General features: G+C 40.4%; 1 protein-coding gene across 3 annotated transcripts in view; it reads left to right on the top strand.

Annotated features, from left to right (window-relative positions):
* Positions 1–1,668: 1,668 nt before the first annotated feature.
* Positions 1,669–17,819, top strand: part of NRAP (nebulin related anchoring protein) — a 58,477-nt gene continuing 42,326 nt past the window's right edge. For 2 of the 3 annotated variants that reach the window (XM_028730230.2, XM_028730229.2), the window contains exons 1-13: positions 1,669–1,898; positions 2,280–2,374; positions 4,568–4,655; positions 8,077–8,181; positions 9,463–9,561; positions 9,757–9,864; positions 11,062–11,166; positions 11,252–11,359; positions 12,009–12,101; positions 12,765–12,869; positions 15,184–15,300; positions 15,913–16,017; positions 17,359–17,463. In XM_028730230.2, the coding sequence (XP_028586063.2) occupies positions 1,827–1,898; positions 2,280–2,374; positions 4,568–4,655; positions 8,077–8,181; positions 9,463–9,561; positions 9,757–9,864; positions 11,062–11,166; positions 11,252–11,359; positions 12,009–12,101; positions 12,765–12,869; positions 15,184–15,300; positions 15,913–16,017; positions 17,359–17,463 (1,305 nt within the window). In that variant the 5' untranslated portion in view covers positions 1,669–1,826. The remainder of the gene's footprint in view (positions 1,899–2,279; positions 2,375–4,567; positions 4,656–8,076; positions 8,182–9,462; positions 9,562–9,756; positions 9,865–11,061; positions 11,167–11,251; positions 11,360–12,008; positions 12,102–12,764; positions 12,870–15,183; positions 15,301–15,912; positions 16,018–17,358; positions 17,464–17,819) is intronic. The other variant, XM_077930238.1, reaches the window with a different exon arrangement.

Below are 17,819 nucleotides of genomic sequence, written 5' to 3'. Positions count from 1 at the left end.
CGCTGTCCGCAGACACTTCCGGGTCACGTGGCCAGCGTGACAAGCTGCATCTGGCGAGCCAGCGCAGCACACGGAAATGCCGTTTACCTTCCCGCTAGTAAGCGGTCCCTATTTATCTACTTGCACCCGGGGGTGCTTTCGAACTGCTAGGTTGACAGGCGCTGGGACCGAGCAATGGGAGCGCACCCCGCCGTGGGGATTCGAACCGCCGACCTGACGATCGGCAATAAAGTACATTATAAGAAATAAAATGCAATACAATACTATTAAAATATTACTGTATTTTTCCGTGTATAAGATGCCCCCATGTATAAGACGACCCCTATTTTTTTTTTAACCCAAAATTAAGAAATTGTTTAGCTTTTAGGGTGGGGTGGGGGAGGTTACTTTCACCAATCGCTCACCTGCCTGCCTGCCACTGCCGATTACTTGCCACAGCCATTGCTGATTGCACACCTTGCCGCAGCCGCCAATTGTCTGCCGGCTCGCTGCCACCACCAGTGCACCCACCCACTTGCCTCAGCCGCCAGTTGCCTGTCATTTGCCACAGCCACCAGTCACCCGCCCAATCGCCGCTGCCATTCTCCTGCTTGCTGCTGCCATTAATTGCACTTCCCCTCTCTGCATTCACTATCCGTGTATAAGACGTCACCCAATTTTTGCCTATTTTTTTTATAGCAAAAAAATTGTCTTATACACGGAAAAATACGGTAAATTACAATACCATAGATATGCCATCTTCTGTCTTCAACCACAAAGCTACAGACACACTACAGACCAGCTGACTGAAGATTCACAGAACAAAGTTTGGTGAGCCCTGGTCTAGAATGATGGATGTGGGGATACTGAGGAGAATCCCTGCCAACTCTTCCAGGACAAATTTGCCCCAATCACTACAACACAGATTTTGACTCAAAATGTATGGTATTCTGCACATATGGAATAAAAGTCATAGCTGTCAACCTTCCCTTTTTTTGTGGGAAAGTCCCTTATTCCAGTGCCATTTCCCGCTGCTTCCCACTGCTATTCCAGATTGTTAGATATCCCGTAGACTGTCCCCGGGACAGGCAAGGCTGCTGATCCCTTATTTTTTGAGGCTGCTGATTCCTTATTTTCAAAAGTTGACAGCTATGATAAAAGTATATACGGTACTTCATCTAGAGAAATATATGCTGTTAAACAAGGCTTTTTCAGTTGGGCAAGGTCCGTTAAGGCTGACTGACCATAGCATTTTGTGGCCAGATAGTGTATATTCTGAGGAACAGTCTTGATGTGGGGTATATTGTAGGCACTGTATTCCATTTCCTGTCAGTGCTGGAAACTGAATCAAGTTGTGTACAGAACTCTCTTGGGAAGCTGCCTTGCCCTGCTCTTCTTTCTGTAATAATGACACTCTGCGAATAGGTAATAATCTAAAGATGAAGCGACATATATTTAGAAGTCCATCCTGAGGTTCTGGCAACTCAACGTTAAACCCCATAGCTTCAATATTAACAATTAGATGTTCTTGCTCATATGACCATGATGCTTCACTGTGAGTTCACTCTTCTATTTAGAGAAAGGTGTTGCTGAATTCTCCCGTCTCTTTCCCTTCCATGAACTCTTACACAGTTGCCAAAATAGCCCCTCTTAGTAACTGGCAGCTTTAAAAACCAGACAACAGCTGAGTTCGAAGTAGAAGCTGAGCAGTAGGCAAGCAGAAGCTTTGGACTGTGGATTGGCGTGACAAGACCGGAGTGTGATTTATAGGAAACAAGGCATTTTAAAGTTATAATTTCCTTTGAAATTTTGATACAGTCTTTTCTATTTCCTTCGATAATTTCAGGATGAATATTCAGCCTTGTGCCAGATGTGGCTATGGGGTTTATCCTGCAGAGAAGATTAGCTGTATTGATCAGGTCAGTAGATGCTGTTATTCTTACATAAATAACCCACTAATATGCTTTCATAAATAACCCACTAATATGCTTTCAGATAGACAACCTGCATCTCCTTTAATTTAACTTGGTAGAAAATATTCTACACTTTCATAATCTTAATTCATGTCGGGTAAGTTGGATGTCAGAACTGAACTTTGCCAAGGGTGTAATTTGGCGAAACATTTTACGTCTTTTAAAGGTTACACGCGGGAAATTGATCTTTGGCATATGCTTTTTCAGACTGTGAGAAGAGATGTTTATTAGACTGCCAAGAATAATCAGTTATACGTTTTTAAAACAGACTAATAAAATCTGAGACACAAGCAACTTTCACTGTATTTTTATCCTTGCTATTTCTAGACATGGCACAAAGCCTGCTTTCACTGCGAGGTCTGCAAGATGATGCTTACCGTGAATAACTTTGTTAGCCACCAGAAAATGCCTTACTGTCAAGCGTAAGTTTTTCTCCAGATATATAGCAAGGCAACATTATGCCTATATTATCCATCAACAGGTTCTGTCTGGATTGAATTCTGATACTATGGAAGTCATTTTTAGATTATCAGTCCACCCCATAGATTAGTTTGCTTTATTCTCAGTTTTTTTACTCTGAAAAACTGTAGGAAACTCCTGAGGTGTAGTCATATTACTTTAACACAGTGAACAACCAAAAAGAAAAGAAAAGTCCTGAAAACAGGATTATGGCACCTTAACATATTGTGAGAAAAACTTTTATGAATCAGAGCTGAGTAAATTTAACTTGTGTAAGAGCATACTTTGGTACAGATTATTATATTATTTTTAAATCCAAGGAACTCAATGTAGTTGTTGCTTAGGTTAAGAGCCCAGCTAGATGTGATGTGGCCTATCTGTTGAGTTAATGGTTAAGGTATCTCTCATTGCTGGATATCTATATCTCTTTCTCCATGTCAGCCCCTTTCCACCATGTCGTATACACAATAAAATTGCCCCCATCTTGAAGTTGCTATGTGCTCAGTGGAGGGGAAATATTCCAGTACCTGAACTGTATCTGTGTCCCCCCCCCCCCCATGGTAAGTTAAGTAGCAACTTCTTGGGCTCATTTTCATGAGGAAAATAATTCAGGCAACAGCATTTACGCTCATCCACATAGTGTCACAGTTCCAAAATTAATCAGACCCTCCCAATGACTGCTACACATTTTTTTAAATCCAAAAGAGAAAAAATAGCCATAGATTTCCTACAACACATTAAATTGCTGTCTAAGACAACGCGACTTGTCCAAGGCTGTGTTTTGAGTCCCATAGCTGGAGCGGGATTTAGTAAAAAAACAACTATGATCTAGTCAATACACAACAGTGTCTCTGGGATGATTAAATGCACATTTAAACATTGGTAGTCATTTGCAGTTATTACATTACTGTAAGAAACTTGGAATAATCCTTATGTTGTAAACATGTACCCTGTGTGCAGTGACATATATTGGCTTCAATGCATCTTGGTGCTTGATGGATAGTGTTGTTATATAGTTTAATCACTAGGTGGCATTGGGCATACAATAGCTAGATATGGGTGATAAATGCACATTTAAACATTGGTAGTCATTTGCAGTTATTACATTACTGTAAGAAACTTGGAATAATCCTTATGTTGTAAACATGTACCCTGTGTGCAGTGACATATATTGGCTTCAATGCATCTTGGTGCTTGATGGATAGTGTTGTTATATAGTTTAATCACTAGGTGGCATTGGGCATACAATAGCTAGATATGGGTGATATCAGCAGTCTCCATTCTGCTCTTGTTTGAGAGATACAAATAATGTTTTTGTCCAGCTTCCTGATATGCACTGTATACCTTACATGGCACCAGGTAGTAATGAAAAACAGTTTATGAGGCTTGCCTGTCAGGGTGCAATAAAATCTCATTGTGAATTGCAAAAAGGTTTCAGCGTGTGATGGAGCACTCACATAGCCATTATATTATGAAATCAGAGTTGGCACAATGATGCTCAGTTTATCTGGTGGCAGGCGTCTGGGGTTAGTGGACAGTCCACAAGACAGTTGTAAATACTTTTTTTTTTTTAAGGGGGGCTAATTTTATGTAGCAACTTTATTGAAGACTAATTGACCCCAAGGTTCCTTAGTCAAAATCTTTATAATGTGCAGCACTGATTATGAAAAGGACCATGTGGTGTAATAGAAAAAAAGAAAAAGAAATTCTCCTTAAACTTGGATCATTTTATGCCCTCTTGATTTTTTTATTTGAAAGATCAAATATTCATAACCTGGTTACTGCATTTTGACCTTTGTTACATATGATAATTTAATGTAAGTGTGGTTGTTAGAGCTGAAAGATAAGTAAAATACAGTGTTTTCAACTTGCAAGTCAGTATGTTCAGTTTTTCTCCAATGTTCTGAAATGAAGAAGTGGCTTCTGTTTTTTGGATTTCTTTATTCTGCAATTTCCTTTTGTTATTAGAAAAGCAACATTGATAGAATGAAACTTGAAGATGTAGATAACTATGCAAAATCAAACTTTGCATGTGAGATGCTAGTTGTATTTTAGCAATCAGTTCTGTGTTTTAACATATGTACATACATATAAGAAGTATTTGGTTTTTTGAGGGACATTATTTCTTTCCAAATTGTATCTGCTTTCTTTTACAGACATAATCCAAAAAACAACACATTCACAAGTGTTTTTGAGACACCAGTAAATATAAATGTGAAAAAACAGACTGAAGCAGTAAGCGAGGTAAGATACCTTAGGAATTAATGTGTTTGATATTTGTCAGTCACATAGCCACCCATATTCTTTTTAGATGGACCAAACCCTTCATCCTCCTTTTTTCATATCTGTATGCAGTTTCCCACCTCTGCTGCTGCTTTGGTGCCGTCTCTTTTCCCAGTTTCATTTCTTCTAAAGCGATCTCAGCCAGTCAGCAATCACATACTGTATGTGCCCTATTAAGCACCAATGCTACCTTTAAAGTGAGAGTAATGATCCCTATACTCATCATATGGGTGATCCTAGCCAATCAGATATCTGGCCATCAAAAATGAATTTAACTATCAAATGCTGCCCTTTCAGAATGAGTTGGAGGGTATTTCAATGCCAATTAAGTTGTTTACAATGTGGGTCCCTTTCTTGGATCATCCTATTTCCTTCTGAAGGTTGTAACAGAAGATAGAACCCGTGTTAGCCAAATCTCAGTTAACTAAACCCCATGAGGAAGCCACACAAGGGCAAACTGACTGCTCTCAGGCTTGACCTTGACACAATGGTATGAATTCTGCATCCATTCAAACACCAGGTTAGAGTTGAAGGAATGGGCTTGTACTGGACTGCACAGGGTTCTCTTGTGGACTTAGATTGTAAAGGCAGAGGGGGGAAAATACATTAGCAGCCTGATTTGTAATAATAATAATAATAATAATAATAATAATAATAATAATAATAATAATAAATAGACCTTTATTGTCACTACACCACCTGTGTGCAGTGAAAATAAACAAGCCCCCCCCCCAATACACTCAGTCTTGTTTGCGCTCTGTGTGCTTGTCGGAAGTCAATTGCACCACTATTTTTTTCCATTCAGCAGCCCAACAGCCCACAGATAAAAACTGTTCTTTAACTTGTTGCTGCGGCTGACTATACTTCTGTATCTCCTGCCCGAAGGTAGGAGATTAAAGAGGTGCTGGCCAGGGTGTGAGTCGTCCCTGAGAATTTTCCTCGCTTTCCTGAGGTAGCGGTCTCCTGTGATGTCACCTAGCGAACTCTGAGGACAGCCCATGATGTCATGTGCTGTATTCACCACCCTCTGTAGGGACTTCCTGTCCGTGGCTGTCAAAACAGCCTGCCATTCATAGAATTGTAGAGCCATCTAGTCCAGCCCCTTCAATGCAGGAATCTCAACTAGCACATCCATGACAGATGGCCATTCAACCTCTGCTTAAAAACCTCTAATGAAAGAGACTCCACCACCTTCCAAGGGAGTCCATTCCAATTCAAATAGTACCACTGCTGTTGCAATGTATGTACAAAGCAGTTGCATAACCAAGTGTTAGCATTTCAGTGCTAAGGACAATTCCACGCACGCAGTGAGGCTGTACATTCAGAGCTGCCCCCAACATTGTAGTGACTAGGGATCCTATTTTGCACATTGACATATGTTTTGTCCACCCAAGACCCTTCAAGTGTAAGGAACTGCAGAACTGAATGATTATGCTTATGACACAATGTGAAAACTCCAAGTTTTAATGTCTGTGCATTTTAAAAACCTGGTTATGCTCACAAAGTGCGTATCTGAAGGAGCCCTACTTAAATAAGAACTGCAGAACATCTTAGTGGTTCCTTCAGCCATTGAAAATCTACGTTCTTCCTCACCAAAAAATTGCTAGGGATGCTGATCTAAGGTGTGGAAAGTATGCCGGGTTCAGTCAGTTAGAAGAGTTCGTGCGCACGGTTTCTGCCGCTTTGTTTCACGGTCCCATGTCATCCTTTGAAATTTCATTTCAAATGAACCAGGAAACTCAAAGGAAAACTCCGCTGAAACTGTCAAGTCTTTGACACCAAATCAAAAAGTGTCTGCAGATTCATTAGAATCTGAACCTAGGTTTGCTAAACACACACACAAAAAGACTTTTCAAACCTCTGATGAACCTGGCACTTGGATCTGAGTTTTTAACAAAATTGTAAAGTCGAGTGAGTTTTACATGGTTGCATTGGGTAAACTTGGTGAAATGTCAGGGGGCTGCTAGCTGTTGGAAATCTGAAACCCTTCTGTGCTTTCATATTTTTTTAAAAAAACTTCCTTCCGAGTTACAGCTCTTCCAAATTTCTAGATTAAAATTTTTATATCTTGCCCCAGTTTTCACAGTAGAAAGAGCTGATGCCTAGAACAATTTTATGCATGCTTACTCAGAAGTAAAGCCCTCTGCATTCATTTGGGTTTACTTCCAGGTAAGTGTACACAGGATTGCAGTCTGAATGTATGATAAGAATAGGATAAGGATGTCACACACACACACTTTTGTTTCCTCTGAAGTATCGGGGATATTGTTGTCACAACTTTACCAGCCTCATTCTATATTGTGCTTTTCCAAGATAATTCTTGAAAAATTCTTACGTATTTAAAACACACATGCGGGATTTGCAATATCTCTCACTAAAGCTATAACAACAGCAACAAATACATTTCCTTCTAAACTGTGCATGACAGATTTGCTCTGGAATGTGTTTGAGATTAACAACAATTTCTATTTCTGTTTGATGGCTGTGATAAGAGATCCAGTTACTTCAATATATGTGTGTGTGAGTGCTAGATCACTTTCCTTTTCTTTTGTCACTTAAGAAACACCCTGCTCCTTTCAATCACAAAAGGAAGTTTGAGGTTCATAGAGTGGTTTATAAGACTCAATTTTCATGTCAATATTTTGTACACAGTAAATTCATATTGGGAAACAGACAAAGGTACCCAGTTTCCTGTACTGGGATCAAAAGACAGTACTTTCTACTTTATATTTTTTATACAAATGTCTGCATACCAAAATAATGGGATTGTCTTTTTCATTTGGTAGTATTGCCACTTGTATCCGTTCAAGCACATGAGACCATGTCTTATTTCAGAATCTTCCCCCTCCCCAACACCTGTTGCCTTATCTTTCTGCTGTTTCAAGTGACTTCAGCTCTAACCCAGTCATTTTGGTAGTTCAGGCAGAAGTGGAGAAAATTATACCAAAAAACAAAATTCTGAGGCTGGTTATTCAAAAATGAATATCTGCAACAGAATTTTCCTTTTGAAATTCAGAATATACAGTGGTACCTCGGGTTACATATGCTTCAGGTTACATATGCTTCAGGTTACAGACTCTGCTAACCCAGAAATAGTACATCGGGTTAAGAACTTTGCTTCAGGATGAGAACAGAAATCATGCTCCAGCAGTGCGGCTCGGCGGCAGTGGGAGACCTCATTAGCTAAAGTGGTGCTTCAGGTTAAGAACAGTTTCAGGTTAAGGACGGGCCTCCGGAACGAATTAAGTACTTAACCCAAGGTACCACTGTATAGGGAACAGATTGAAGAGGAAGCCTATCTTTCTTTAATATTGGATATTAAGGCTGGCATATAATCCACTGAAACAGGTTTCAAAATAACGTTTTGGGTCTGTCTATGCAGATTAAGTACCGAGAAGAGGGTGAGAAGTTCAAATCTGTTTTTCACTGGAATGTGAAATCCGGAGACATGGAGGCTGCGAGGAAGATGCAGCAGCTAAGCAGTCAGGTAGGAGACCCCCCGTATCGATTACTTGCTTGCTAGTGAACATTCAGCAGATGCTCTGCTATCCTCCAGGCTCCTAGGTTGCGCCATTTACAAAACTGCAATTTTATGCCTTTAACGTTCTGTATTACTGTAATACGAACGACCCCTTTATGTTTTCATTTGGTTTGGAAGTCATTTTTAAAATATGTCTCCAATTATTCTGACTATTGCCATTGGAATGCTGTGACCTGGATCCCAAACACTCTTTGGGTGTAAGCCTCATCTGGTTCTTTGAAAACGGTGCCAGGAGAATGCTTTATACATCAGGCCGTACATGTCTTTGGCTAAGATACTGGTAGCTTGATCTGAAGATTTATGATGCCTTCATGCAAATACTTAGGATGATGTATTATGCAATTTACTTGCTTTTTTTTTTAATCCCATACGGTTTTCATTGTTAATTAACTAGATATTTGCAATTCTGTTTAAAAAGAAAGAAAGAAAACAATTCAGGGGGAGGGGGGAGGAAAGCCCCAGGTCAGCAAAAAGTTGTGCTAGTTGCAGTCTGTGTTTCATAGCACCACTACTTCCAGAACCCCACTACTTCCTCCCCTCTTCCTCCTTATATTATATCTGTAACAGCTCAAGAGAATTGGATGTGGTTAGAGGAAGATGCTTTTTCCTACTCTTGCCTGGGGCCTTCCCTTTGCGTAACCTTCCTTCGGATCACTCATAATTTCAAGAAGTTTAGAGGAAAGGGGGTGATGGGGAAAGGGCTGCCAACTAAAGTGCCTTGAGAGGTTCCTGATTCTCTCCCCCCCCATAGCACTGGCAGTGGAGTTCTTCAAGCTGTGTCTACTCACTTTCAGAAAAGTATAGATTATATTGCCTTGTAATTATAGTATGTTGCAATTATGGGCAAACACACCAGGCACATAGGATTAGGATCTTGTCCTCTTTAGATGTGATGAAATAAAATTAACTGGAATGTCAGTTCAACTGAAATGAAAGAGGCTCACTTGTTCTGAACTAATGTGCCAGAATTTCATGTGTAGCTTATGGGTGCAAAAGTGCAGGGAATCGTCAGGAACTTTTCCCATGCAGCCACCAGCTTTAGAAAAGTAGAAAGAGGATCCACGTGGTTTGGGGCAGGAGCCACCTAAGAAAGGAATGTGGTCACAGCCAGCCACACATTAATAGATTGCATCCTGTCAAGAGTCTAATCCCCTGATCTTTAGAGATGGAGTCAAAAGTGCTTACCACTGTGCCCATTCCTCATTTTATGATGTATTCTGTTTTTAGAAAGCCTACCGTGCTGCGTATGAAGAAGGCAAATCATGGTACTCAGAAACCATCCCAGATGCGGAAATGCTTAGGATAGCTCAAGAACAGGACAATGATGTAAGCGAACCTCCAATTTATGACAGCTTTATTTGTGAGTTAAATATATCAAGGAGAGATCATGCACATGGACTTGCATCCTTAGATGAGTGAACTTAAGAAAATTCATGGCAGAAAAGTTCCCCCTTTTCTCCTACCTCAGAGGAATTAGTTTGACGAACAAAGTTTAAACACACCTTTTTCTCTCTGTCGTAGTTGAAATATACTGAGGAATATGAGCCGCAGAAGGGGAAGGGCAGCTTTCCTGCTCTGATCACTCCAGCTTATCAAATAGCCAAGAAGGCCTCTCAGCTATCCAGTAACGTAAGTTCCTGGGGCATGTAGTTTTGAGGGAGGGCAAAGAGATTGTAGCATAGGGGGGCAATATTCACAGCAAAAGTCAAAGGTCTAAGTTTGATATATGATTAAATTGCCGAAAAGAAAAGAAAAAGAATGTGGACCATATCCAGTGTTCTCAGTCTGCTAGCATAAGAGCCCTTGTGCTAGTGGATGGCAGCGGGCAAAAGTTGTGCAACAAAGGAATTAAATGAAACAACTGTGCTAGCAAAAACTTATACAGCAGCTGATTTGTTTTGTGCAATCGGTTTCACAAAAATCTTTGATAATGTACTTGTGCTTTCCCTTTCACTTGGATTTAGTGCTATGTTTGATACAACCTACCCGTTTGAGTACATGTTGTGATTACTTTTTAAATGCTTCATAACCAGAGATATCAACGATTTGGAGGCATGATTACACGGGGTTTGAAAAACAGGAGTATTTCTTCTCCCCTACCTAAGTGACACCCTGCCCTCTTTAGCTCAGCTGTGTTTAACAGTCTTTATTGGCTGATGTTTTCACTACCTGCCCGCTTTCTTTGTAGGGTATAATATCCGCAACAATCTAGAAATCTATTTTAATTAACAATATGCATGTCGTTTATGATGAGAAAGAAAAAGGAAGCCCAGAAAAGATTCACCTTGAAGATCACGAAGCAAAGTTCTCTAGTTGTTATTCCAAGAATTATGTATAATGCTTCAACAGAGATTGAAAATGAAAGCATGTGAGATTGTTATTGATTAGGCACGCTGGGCTTGTGTCCAAGAAAGCGGTGTCACCCAAATAAAAATTTCAGCATTTCCATTTAGTTTAGTCATTTAACAGGCTTTAATAGGCTTCTAGATTGAGCTCTTTAATGCATTTATTCCTCCGCTGCCATTTACTTGTTATGAAATAAACATCTTTGGCAACTGATGGGCTTGGGGTGAATTAAACTGGAGCAGAACATTTTGACAAATAAGGCCAGAATATGTTGTTATTCCAGCCTCTTTTCATCAATAAGAAACTGCCGTTTCATTTGCATTTGCAACCAAGGAATTTAAATTCAGGGCCAAATATTGGAAACACTTATATTAGCAAATCCAAAGATCATCTATTTTTACTGTCATTTGATGTTTGATTGCAAGAGATAAGATGGCAGTTCTTCATAGTTTTCAAATGTTCTTTGCTTCTCCACAATAGGTGGAATATAAACGAGGGCATGAAGACCGGGTTTCCAAATTCACCAGTGTTGCGGATACTCCAGATGTAATTCATGCAAAGGCTGGGGGGCAGCTTGCGAGTGATGTAAGTAGAACAGAAGAGCAGACCAAGTAGATAGACTTTCTGCTTGTTTATATCTGTATGATTTAAACTCTCCCGATTTTTCCAGTTCAAATACACAGAAGAGTATGAACAACACAGAGGGAAAGGGAGCTTCCCTGCGATGATCACTCCGGCTTACCAGATAGCTAAAAGAGCCAACGAATTAGCTAGTGACGTAAGTTTCAAAAGTGTGATCTATATGTTGTCACATATTGGAGAAAAATCTGTACTTGGTCTTCCAAAATTATGGCCACTTTCCTGTTGTGAGAAAAATCCTGACATTGCTAGGTGAAAAAATCTCCACTGTTAAGGAGTGGAGACTTCTCTGTATTTTAGCATTATTGCATTGTCCAAACTTATGTTGAAAATAAGTGTCTGCTAATGAAACAAAGGATAGACTGAAGTTTGAAGGAAATATGCTGATCTTAAGATGCTGGTTACCTCACCCCTCTGTGGCGGTCTAAAGTTGGAGCAGTGGCCTTTGGCTGTTGGTTGGAGTGTTTGTTCTGTGCTCAAACTGTATACTACAAAATGCCATAAACCTCCAGTGACCTCCTTCTAAAGAAAACAGCCTTGGCAAAACTTCTCATTATTTGGAAAAGTTGGGTGAGGACAACCCTTTTATACAGCATGATGGTTTGGCATTGTTTCCCTGCCCACTTCTTAAAGATGGATCTTTCACTTTGCCTTTCTACTGTATGCCCCTTTGAGCAATTTGTATGGAAAATGAGCTCCGTGGGCTTTAAAAGCAAACAAATGCAATTTGTTTAGGTTGTAAGATCAGCAGAATAAACACATCCTTTTCACCTCCATTGCTTTCTCAGGTGAAGTATCATCAAAGATATGAAAAGGAGATTAAAGGAAAAGCAAGTCATTCTGTTGGTGCCTCAAACGAAAATGTGAATCAGTTTAGTCAGGTAAGGAGCAATGCAAAAGTATTCACATCTATATATATTAATTCATGCATATTGATGTGACTCTCTTCACATCTGTGTAAGGATACTGATCTCAAGGCTTTGATGGGTTGCTCTTATGTAGCCATAGCCATACCAACCACACAGAAGAATTAGATAGCAGTAGACTCGGAAGAGTAATAAGGTTTGTAAAAGAACAAGAATATTAACTGGGGGGCAGCCTTAGGAAGCTCTCCCCCCAAAAAAGCATCCCACAGAATGCTGACTGGGCATTGAGAGGCATAAAACAAAAAACTCAGAAGTTGGAAATTGAATAAGATGGCTTGAAAAGGAGACTGGATGAAGAGACGAATCAGTCACATCCACATCATATATTTAAAGCATATGGCTCCTCTCAAAAACAAATTCTGGGAACTGTAGTTTACTCCTAACAAAAGTACACTTCCCAGTATCCATAAAAAACTACAGTTCCCATGATTCTTGGGAAGAAGCCACATGTTTAAAATGTGAGTCAGGTGCGCTTTAAATGTATGGTGTGGAGTTGTGTTATAAAATATGGAAACTGTGAAGTATGCCTGCTTGTTAGGAAGACTGTAGACAGAAGTGTACCAAAATGAATAAGTTAAAGATAAGTAAATGATAAGTAAACTATTGGATGTTTTTCAGGATTATATGGATGAATATGAAGAGCATCGAGGGAAAGGGAGCTTTCCTGCTATGATCACGCCAGCGTATCTCAATGCTAAGAAGGCAAATGAACTGGCGAGTGATGTAAGTATGAAAGAAGAGGTCTAGGTCAGCGTGGGCCAGATGCAAGAAGTTGCTTATAATAACCAGAAGGTTCTCTGGTGTCATATTATTTGAACAACTAGTTGGAAGGAGTGAGACCCCTTAGGACTCTGGGTGTTCTTGTACCACATCCAATGATGGCAAATATAGCTGCCTATGACTGAGCGCACTATTTTAGTGGACCTCCAAGAGGGAAGTATTGATATGTGTTTGTATGTTGTGAAAGATCACACTTTGTTCTCAATTGGAATTCGCTCTAGAGGGCCACCCCCAAAGTAACCACAACATTCCTTTTCTGCTTAGGTATCAAAAGTGAGCAAAGTAGTCATGATTTCTATAATGATCAGGAAGGATACAAAGAAATGCACCACTGAGAGGGCTTCAACCAACAGCCCCCATTTTAGTGTCCCCAAACCACTTTCTAAACAGAGAAGATACTTTTGAAAAACAGCTATATGAAAGGGGTGGGGAGTACAAAATCTACCAGTGTCTACCAAAGCTCTTTGGGCTGCCAAAGGCAGCCTTGTGCATGGGCTATTGTCTTTAAATAAGTTTGTCTGCTGTATGTTTGCTTTGAATATTTGTATCCTGTATGCATGTGTACATATATGCGTGCATATACAGTGGTACCTCAGGTTACATACGCTTCAGGTTACAGACTCCGCTAACCCAGAAATAGTATCTCGGGTTAAGAACTTTGCTTCAGGATGAGAACAGAAATCGTGCTCCGGCAGCATGGCAGCAGCAGGAGGCTCCATTAGCTAAAGTGGTGCTTCAGGTTAAGAGCAGTTTCAGGTTAAGGACAGATCTCCAGAACGAATTAAGTACTTAACCTGAGGTACCACTGTATATATAATCTTATTTGCTTGAGCACCACCAAAATGTTCTTCTCGCAGGGTTTTCACGCAATCATTGAATTGTAGGGTTGGAAGGCCCATCTAGTCCCACCCCTGCAATGTACATCCTTGGCAGATCTCCCCCCCCCCCAAAAAACCCCCTCTGTTTAAAAACCTCCTGTGAAGGATAATCCACCAGCTTCCAAAGTAGTCTGTTCGTCTGTTGAACAGCTCTTACCATCAGAAAGTTCTTCCTAACGTTTGGTTTAAATCTCAAATTCCAAAGAGATAATTGCTTGGATCCCAACATGCTTTTCCATTTCCAGAATGGCCCGCTCTGTTTCCAGAGAGGGAACCTTTGTGTCCCGTCTAATTAGTTTACTCAAGGAACTAGCACTCGAGTGATTAACCTTCATTCGGCTGCATCTCAGAAAATGTATGCACGCCATAAATAGCAACAGCAACAAAAAGCAGGCAGACGATGGAGTCATCATGAATCACCGTTGCAATTTTACCAGGGCAAACATTCAGTACTAGGACCCTTACTCTTTATTCGTCAATATTTTCGTTCTTGTTTAAACAAGGCTTTGCTCACCGTCTATCTCTGAGTGGAAATGTAATATTAAACGCTGGGTAACTATTGAATTATTTAGTACTAGCTTAGTGTCCTGGCATCCCAGCTAATCTGCAGACATGAGTTCAAGCTTCTAATAATAACTCCAGTTAATATTAAAAGTTTTGGGCTGGCTGACTTCTGAAATGAGACGGTTCCTATCACATAATCAGTCTGAATGAAACCAGTGATTGAACTAAGAGGAGTTTCATGGCTGAACAGGGAATTAGAACCTAGAGCCCTCTGACCCCAAGTACAGCACTCTAACCACCACACCACACTGGTTCAAGTATTAATCATTGTACAGTGGTACTTTCGGTTACAGACGCTTCAGGTTACAGTCACTTCAGGTTACAGACTCCGCTAACCCAGAAATAGTACCTTGGGTTAAGAACTTTGCTTCAGGATGAGAACAGAAATTGTGTGGCGGCGGCATGGCAGGCCCCATTAGCTAAAGTGGTACGTCAGGTTAAGAACAGTTTCGGGTTAAGAACTGACCTCCAGAATGAATTAAGTTCTTAACCCGAGGTACCAGTGTATAATGATAGCTATCTGGACAGTGATAAATTGTTACACTTTTCTAAGTGGTAGGAAGTTCAAGGGCGGTCCTCTTTATAGGGTTTCTTTCTTTGTAAAGGAGCAAGCTGGGGATATACAGTGTGATGTATTGGTAATAACTGTTTCTTTATAAATACTTGAGCAGGGCATATAGGAAGCAACCAAATCCTTAAAGCAGGGCAGCAAAACCAATTGCCATACTGACCGTTGAGAAGCAGTAAAGAAAACTGAAAGTGTGGCCAGCCAGTAGCCATTATAACTTGATTTGATCCTGCCTTTTTCTTTCTAGATAAAATACAAGCAGGATTTTTCAAAGATGAAAGGAGCAGCTCACTACCATTCTCTTTCTGCCCAAGAAAACCTAGTTCTTAAGCAAGCCCAGAATGTGAACAAGTTGTACAGTGAGGTAAGAAGGCCAGATGTAAATTTTATCAAGACACCCACACTGGTTTGTCAGAGAAACAAATTGCATGGAATTTGATGGGATTTACTGCATAAGCTGATGCATGTCTACTCAGAAGTAAGTCCCATGGCGTTCATTGGTGCTTCCTCCTGGTTAAGTGTGCCTTAAGCATTTACCGTAATTGAGATTGACATCACATCCACACCAAACAATCTGAGAGCTCTTATACCAGTTTAAAGTCATGGAAAATCCTGGGAATTGCTGTTTGTTCAGGGTAGTTCAGTGAGGCCAGCACTCTTAGCACCAACTACAGTTCCCTCAAATTCTCCATGACTGCTTTAAATGTATGGCGTGGATGTGACCAGAATCCCAGCAGGACTTTTGCCTGCCTAACTCTCTTTGAAATAGACACCATATCCTCATGACATACAGGACATTTCAGATTTCTTTCATGCTTAGCAACGTGATGTTCGTCCCCTTTGTTTATTATGAGAGTGAGTATTGCTATGCAATAAAGCAGCTTCTTATTTCGCTTATTGCAGGATGTAACTGAAATACGTAGCCAGCCATTGAATATATTTTCACTTCTCACTGTTCTAAATTCTCATTTTGCAGGTGGGCTATAAGAAGGATCTAGAAAGCAGCAAAGGCCACAGTATTAACTACTGTGAGACCCCTCAGTTCAGGAATGATAGCAAGAACTCAAAATACACCAGTGATGTAAGTCCTCAGTCATTTGCATGCAGTTCTGAGAAAGCTTAATGTAGTCACTGTGGGAATCGCAGTTTGTACATATGTGAATTCAAGATAAGAACAGGAAATCTGGGTAAAAACAGGGCTGGGTGTTTGAATTTAGAAATCTTTACAGGGAAGAAAAAGTACAATTAATTTATCAGTAATCCAATCAAACAGTTATTTGTTATTTGTTTATTGTCTCATCTCTGTTTCTTGGTGGGTTCTTAACACCACCAGGTCACCTCAGACAACACTGTCTGAGTGCAAATTACAGAGCAGAATATGACCAAGTCATCTGCTTATAACTTCAGATATAGGAAGATATTTTTGTTGCCTAGTGCATTATATTTCTGCAGTTGAATTCAACACATTATCCTTTATAAACAAAAGGTGTCGGAGTAGCTACATTGCGCTTCTTAGTATCATTTATTTGCTGTCCCTTTAAAATCAATGGAATTTAAGAATTAAGCTTGAAAGTTAAACTTTCAGATACAGTGGGACCTCGGGTTATGTACTGTCCTTCTTACGAACGCTTCAGGTTACGAGCTGTGGTAACCAGGAAGTAGGTGTTCCGGGTAGCGAACTTTGCCCCGGGATGCGAGCGGAAGTCGTGTGCCAGCGGCACGGCGGCAGCAGGAGGCCCCATTAGCGAAAGCACGCTTCAAGTTAAGAACAGTTTCGGGTTAAGAACAGACCTCCAGAACAAATTAAGTTCATAAACGGAGGTAGCCATGTATAGACATTTTGCACTGGATAAGGCAAAATATCCTTAAAGGGCAGAAAAAGTCAACCATGGCTACACTAAATATATACTTGATAAACAATAAAGTTGAATTGCTTTCCATTTCTGTGGTATGACACTAAAATAGGAAAGTTCTTTATGGGTGGGATTCACTATGACAAACATTCCACCTGTGCAAACATATCAGCATCCTAGATGGGTCAATCCTTGCTCACCTCCTTCTGTGCGCTATTCTGTGCAGGGCTGCCCAATGGTAAGCAAGCAGGCCCTGCCTTAAGACCTTGCTATGGAAGGATTTGTTCACTATATTTGGGACCAAGGAGGAATTTTCCTTCAGACAAATTGGGCCTGTCTGGGAGTTTTGCCTACCTCATAGCAATTGTCACAACTTGATGGGAGATAAGGCATAGGCGTGTATCCTAGCCACTGTCTGCACCTTCACTGCCCCTGGGTAAAAGTCCTTGTGTAGGGCTTCCATTGAGAGGGTTCGTGAGGTGAATCCTGCCCTATGCCCTGCTCGTTTTCTTTGCAATATAAAAGAAGGGAAATTCTGTGTCTGAGAGGAGGCTTGTTTTTGTATGCAGCTCAAGTACAGAGAGCATTACCAGAACCAGAAAGGTCATTATGAAGGAGTTGGCATAGACAGACGCACAGCACATGCCATGAAGGTTGGAAGTCTGGCAAGCAACGTAAGTTGTTGTAAATGCTTCGGCAATATACTATTTTGATACGGCTTCTCATCTTAGTAGGGTCAAATGAAGGATAGCCATAGGTTTGATTACTTCTGGGGTGGTGAAAGCGTTAGCAGGAAATATGAAAATGGGGATAAAACTGTGTTTGTAAATAATATTGAAGTATCTATACACTACCCGTGAACTTTGCGTGAATTGGACAGCATGCATGCATTGTGTTGCTGGATCACTAGTGTAATATTACGGTTTGTAGCTTTTTACTTACACAGCAGGTAGCACAACTCTCCATAGGATTTAACTAAACAAACTTACGCACACACACACACACACACACACACACAATTAATGCAGAT

This window comes from Podarcis muralis, chromosome 6 (assembly GCF_964188315.1).
Source record: "Podarcis muralis chromosome 6, rPodMur119.hap1.1, whole genome shotgun sequence".
Taxonomy (NCBI): domain Eukaryota; kingdom Metazoa; phylum Chordata; class Lepidosauria; order Squamata; family Lacertidae; genus Podarcis; species Podarcis muralis.
Note: the sequence above shows the minus strand (reverse complement) of the source record. Positions and strands in the feature narration are given on the sequence as shown.